The sequence below is a fragment of the Branchiostoma belcheri genome, unplaced genomic scaffold (genome assembly GCF_001625305.1).
Source record: "Branchiostoma belcheri isolate BF01 breed outbred unplaced genomic scaffold, Haploidv18h27 scaffold27, whole genome shotgun sequence".
Lineage (NCBI taxonomy): Eukaryota > Metazoa > Chordata > Leptocardii > Amphioxiformes > Branchiostomatidae > Branchiostoma > Branchiostoma belcheri.
The window spans coordinates 473,026-479,030 of NW_017803876.1; the positions used below are offsets into that span (position 1 = coordinate 473,026).

The following is a 6,005-nucleotide window of genomic DNA, read 5'->3' on the forward strand; positions in this document are numbered from 1 at the left end:
ATACTAGGTGTGGATGAGGGGGAAAGAGGCTCCCGTGTCCAGGTCTATCTCCATGATGTCACTCTGGCTGTGTCTCGCCTCGCCGCTCTTCTCCGGCCCGCCCTCGCTGCCCTGGGAAGGAGCCTCGGCCCCCTGGTTCTCGTGCCCGAGGTGCGGCCCGTTCCCGTTGGTGTCCATGGGTGGCTCGGCGCCGGCCTCCTCGATCTGCAGGTCGCTGGGGGATATCCGGCCCGCGGCGGGTCCCGGCGCTGTGGCTGGTGTCGTCTTCGAGGCCACCTGCTGGTCACTGTTAGCACCGGGGCTGGACAGAAAAGGGAGACTAGCATAAGCATTCATAGACAATTCAGCGAAGTTCTTTATTCACAACCGCTTGTTTAAAAACAGCCGACATTTTGATGACGGTCTGTCATCTTTTGAAGGTAATTATAACTGGTTCACTGTACACACAGGCATATTACTTTTTACCTCCGGGTAGGGATGTATATCCCGAGCGCGGAGGTTTTGTGAGGGAAGACGAAAATTGCGTTCGCAGCCGTTTCTCGCGTTTGGGTGGACGGATATGTCTGGGACTTGGTATACGTTTTGCTGTTGGGCTGTAGATGGTGCACGTTGTTTTGGTTTTTTAGTATGTGTGTTTTAGTGCGTGAAAATGATGCGTTTAGACCGCCGATGGACACCCCTTTCAGTGTGAAAGTGGGCCTCAGCTTTTGACCTTTGCATGTATAATCACCATTGAGGTCGCGACCACTGATCTGACCTTTCACACAGAGGGGTGTCAGCATTCTTTGAAACTGTTCAGATGTGAACCACATGTGCCGTCAATCAACGTCTCATTATCGTGCCTGGTGGGATCGCGCGGGTCGCAGCCAGCCAACTTCCGGGTGGGCCAGTGGGTCAGGGGTCAACGCCCTCTTGCGCAATTTCGGATGTTTTCGGCTTACAAATACCGTGGTATACTGTCTCAGACGTTCTCGGGACTCGGTGTATCTTCTGTTAATGGGCTGTAGATGGTGCAGGTTTTTTTTGTTTTATTGTATATGTGTTTTGGGGCGTAAGATTATTTGTATTTCCTTTTCGTGTCTCGGACACCCGTTACTGTGTTTGTTTACATTATCGCTGGTCGCTGAGGGTCGGGCAGCCAGATTCGCCACGGGATGCCTCCTGTCCTTTTTATTTTTGGGCTCCAGTCGGCTAGGGGGGATTAGTGATTTCACACATCATTTAGCCAATTACAAACATTTCGAAACTTTTCGAAAAAAATGGTATTCGCGCGAATTCACTAGTTAATTCAAAGAACAGTCCCAACATGCACCCAACATTCTGCAACATACATTACAATACCCGGAGGTACAAAATCTACGATTTTCCTTGTTTTGTATTTTTTGGATGTTGTGCAAGAGAACAAATGGCCTTCTTTCCATTCCTATAGTTTCTTTTAGTAACAGCCCTTGCCTCTTACAGGTTTGTATAACCACTTTCACTTCAAATCCCTTCTGTGGCTCCCTTTTTTGGAAGCCAGCTGTTGGTCACTGTTAGGACTGAACAGAAAAGGGTAGACTAGCATAAGCATATTATGTAGTCCATGTTGTGCAAGAGAACACAATGGACTTGTCCCCTTACTGCTCCAAGTGATCACCCTTACCACTAAAAAGTTTGTCTGTCCAAACACTATTCCTGTCTCTACTCATCTTTCACTGTCTTTTCCTGTTCACTGTTCTGCAGTCCAACTTTACTAATCATTGTCCAGTCCCCTGCCGCACACACCCAATGCCCTTGTCTTCCCTGTTAACTGTCCTACCTTCCAGTATTACCTTCGTACTCTTTGCCCTACTTACCCTGTGCCCTTGTCCTCCCCAGGCTTGTGTACCCAGGCCTCCAGGACCTTGCGTCTCTGGATCTGGCTGGCGGACAGGGTCTGTGTGACGAACGTCTGCTTGGGGTCCACGGTGAACTGCAGGGCCATCTTGAGCTGCCGCGCCACGTTCCACACGCAGATGTTCCCGTGCATGGTCGCTGTGGCCAGCAGGCTGGGACAGGACGAACTACTGACCGCACAGATCTGGGGGAGGGGGGGGGAGCAGGAAAGACACATGTTAGGGGCTACTTATCAAGTTTGACCATCTTATCTATCCCTTATTTATTTTTTTTTTTTATTTATTTATTTGCATCAGGCGCATGGCCCATATCAACAAACACAGTACATACAATTAAAAACAAATCTAAAACTATCTGGAGAAGACTAAGTCCACATAGTGCCGCCAGAACGTACTGTGGCGGAAGGCATCGGAATGCACAAGGAGATGGATAATCTCATTGTCTGACAACAACAGACGGGCAACGAATGAGTGGGTAACCTTACGGCGTTTAGCGTCAAACGTGTCTTACTTAGTCTAACTATCAGGGTACCACGGATGATCTGATAACTAGTGTCAAGCTTACAAAACAGGATAACGACTTCAAAAAGAACTAAGAGATGCACTGGAAAGGTATATAAGTGACAACTTAATGAACTTGTCTCATTTAGCCTCTGTATCCTTGAAGAAGCGCACAGGGCAAAATTGGTTGGACACATGTTAAGAGCCATTAGCTTTGGGGACTAACAAAACATTCTGTAACTACACAAGAAAACTGTTACTCAAGCAACTGGATAGACTTTAAAAACTAACAGAATCTGCAGTTGAACTAGTAGATGAAAGGGGTGGATGCTACTTCAAACGTCACAGAAGTTAGGGGCCTGTAATCAAGCTTTACTGGATAACAAAACACTCAAGTACGTAAGACATGCACTGGAAAGGTTTACATATACATGTGAGTGAGAACTTCTTGAACTTGTGTCATTCAGCCTCTATATACTTGAAGGGGACTATGATGAATGCTCAGAGTATGAGCTTCTGCCCATTATGATGACGACGTCGTGAAGAACATGACAGACATGGGATGCCGCTTCAGTTTTCCTACATGACCTACCTCTTCACTGCAGTCACTGTGGGACAGGGCGGGGCTTGTTGCCAGGGTGACGGACATGGGCACATTCTGTGTGTGCTCTCCCTTCACAAACGGGCAGTTTGGGGAATGGCGTTCATGCTCAGACCTGTGAACAAACATTGAAGTGGTTATTTTGTAGCCTTTAAGGATGGAGTGATACACCGATGGGTGGTTATACCGGCTATAAAGATATACAATGTAGATACAAAAGTTGGTGTGTTACGCCGAAGAGCAGTTATGCTGACTTTAACAATAAAGAAGCTGGTGTGCTACATCGAGGGGCAGTTAAACCAGCTATAAAGATACAGATACAGGTACAGAAGCTGGTGTGTTACACTGAAGAGCAAATATACCGGCTATACAGATACAGAAGCTGGTGTGCTACATGATACAGGCTGTACAGATACAGACACAGAAGCTGGTGTGTTACACAGAAGCTGGTGTGTTACACTGAAGAGCAAATATACCAGCTATACAATACAGGCTGTACAGATACAGACACAGGTACAGACCATGGTTCGTCTGTGGGCTCCCAGCACACCAGGCAAATGCTATACACAGATACAGAAGCTGGTGTGTTACACCAAAGGGCGGTTATACTGGCTATACAGATACAGAAGCTGGTGTGCTACACCAAAGGGGGGTTATACTGGCTATTCTATATAGATGAGAAGCTGGTGTGCTACATAATACAGGCTGTACAGATACAGACACAGCTACATTTGTACTGACCATGGTTCGTCTGTGGGCTCCCAGCACACCAGGCAGACGCTGCAGGTGAAGCACATGGCACGGTCGTCCCGGCTGGACGTGGGCTGGTGGTAGAACCCCGCCTGAGCCATGGCGTCCGGCAGCGCCCATCTAACAACAGCAGATAGCGGCAGGTTATCTATCCGTATCATGGTACTTTCTCCATTTATCATGTATAATTCACCTGTTTTTTCAATGTCCATAACTGTATCTTTATCTTTAATACCTTGGTAAATAAACGGACACAGAAACTTTCGTTACAGTTAATGTAGGTATCTTTTATACATGTAGCTACTGTATAGGATTAAAGTACGTAAAAGCTACTGTATTTTATATTATCCAGTTACAATGTACCATAAATGGCCTTTGAAATAGTGTTTGGTCAGCTGGGCAGCCCTGGCAGCTTTCATTTAATAATCAAATCAAATAGAGGGTAGGTAGTAGTTTGGACACTTTTCAATGCAAAGATGAGCAAAAAAAACTGTAGTCCAACTTTGTCGGTTTATTCAACATCACTAGTGCAGGACACACCCTATCTTGTAGCCTGGATGTCTCCCCAAGGAAATTTTATAACAGACTCCCCTCAGTTAGACCCAATGTGAGAGATAGATTAGACCCTGGGAGCTAGGCAACTGTGGGATTGGAGCTTGTGGCTTCCCCGATCGAAGGAAGTGTTGTGCCAGGCTACCTATCTTGCCAACTTTAACTACTGAATACTCCCCACCTGTAGTTCATGTGTGGCCAGTTCTTGAACGTCTCCCTCCGGGCGGCCTCGCTGTACATGAGCGCCCTGTCCACCACGCCGGCCGTGGCGCCCTCCGCGCTTCCAGCCGCCAGCAGGGACGACAACCTCTCCACGATCGCCGAGGCGATGGGCAGGGCGGGGCCCAGGTTGGTCCGCTTCCTCTCGTTCACCAGCCCGCTGTACACGGACTTCAGCGCACAGTGGGGCAGCTCCAGGCTTACACAGGCCCACTGACAGGGGAAGGAAGAATTAGGTACATGTAAGGCACATAAAGGCACGTAGTCCCATAGCCTGTTTTGAGGCTGTAGTTAATCCACAGTGGGGCAGCTCCAGGCTTACACAGGCCCACTGAGAGGGGAAGGAAGAATTAGGTACATGTAAGGCACATAAAGGCACGTAGTCCTATAGCCTGTTTTGAGGCTATAGTTAATCCACAGTGGGGCAGCTCCAGGCTTACACAGGCCCACTGAGAGGGGAAGGAAGAATTAGGTACATGTAAGGCACATAAAGGCACGTAGTCCTATAGCCTGTTTTGAGGCTGTAGTTAATCCACAGTGGGGCAGCTCCAGGCTTACACAGGCCCACTGAGAGGGGAGGAGAGAATGGCAGAACTAGGTACATGTAAGGTATATAAAGCTGAAGTTAGCCCCATAGCCTGTTTTGTAGGGAAAATGGGTTGTTAATCCACAGTGGGGCAGCTCCACTCCAGGCTTACACAGGCCCACTGAGAAAACAAGGCAGAATTAGGTACATGTAAGGCAAGTAAAGGTAAAGGTAGTCCCAAGATTAGCCTGTTTTGAGGCTGTACACGGACTTCAGCGCACAGTGGGGCAGCTCCAGGCTTACACACGGCCACTAGGACAGGAGGTGAGAATGGCAGAATTAGGTAAGTTAACATAAAGGTTGAGGTATATGTACATGTGTAGTCCCATAGCCTGTTTTGAGGCCGTAGGGGCAGTGGGTTGTTGATCCACTGTGTCTAGGACACGGTATTGGAAGGCGGAGCCCATCCCTGTCCTTACACCGCCTTTTATCCCACAACTGAAATCAGGGACCCAATTCTACACCTGGGTGGAGTGAGTTGTGTTAGGGGCCTTTCCAAAAGACAAAGACACAATGCAACATGTAGCCAGGAATGCAAGGAACCTCTCAATCTCAATGCCCCTACAAAATTAAGGCTGTACCATTTAAAATGTTGATCAAGAAATCATTCTAAACATCATCTCCATGCATTCAGAAAGTTCTTTCAAGCCCTGCTCCTTCATACTCACAGCTCGCTCCTTGCATGTGTTGTCAGGGAAAGGGAAAGTGCACCTCTGCGAGGGAAACTTTCTCCTCACCTTTGCCTTCTTATTCTTCTTCTTGGGCGCGGCCTGCTGGCACCTGTCCACCGCAGACCTCAGCTCCTTCTTCACCTCGGGTACGTAGTCCACCCCCCGCATGTCCACACTCTCCAGGCTCGCCAACAGCTGGGTCGCCTGACATGAGAGAGAGAGAGAGAGAGAGAGAGAGAGAGAGAGAGTAC

At 48.2% G+C, this 6,005-nt stretch overlaps 1 protein-coding gene across 1 annotated transcript in view; it reads right to left on the reverse strand.

Moving 5' to 3' along the window:
* Positions 1–6,005, reverse strand: part of LOC109472224 (baculoviral IAP repeat-containing protein 6-like) — a 154,294-nt gene that overhangs the window by 141,419 nt on the left and 6,870 nt on the right. The window contains 7 exon segments of the mRNA XM_019771825.1: positions 5–11; positions 13–301; positions 1,836–2,059; positions 2,968–3,091; positions 3,718–3,846; positions 4,460–4,710; positions 5,752–5,958. Of these exon segments, the coding sequence (XP_019627384.1) occupies positions 5–11; positions 13–301; positions 1,836–2,059; positions 2,968–3,091; positions 3,718–3,846; positions 4,460–4,710; positions 5,752–5,958 (1,231 nt within the window).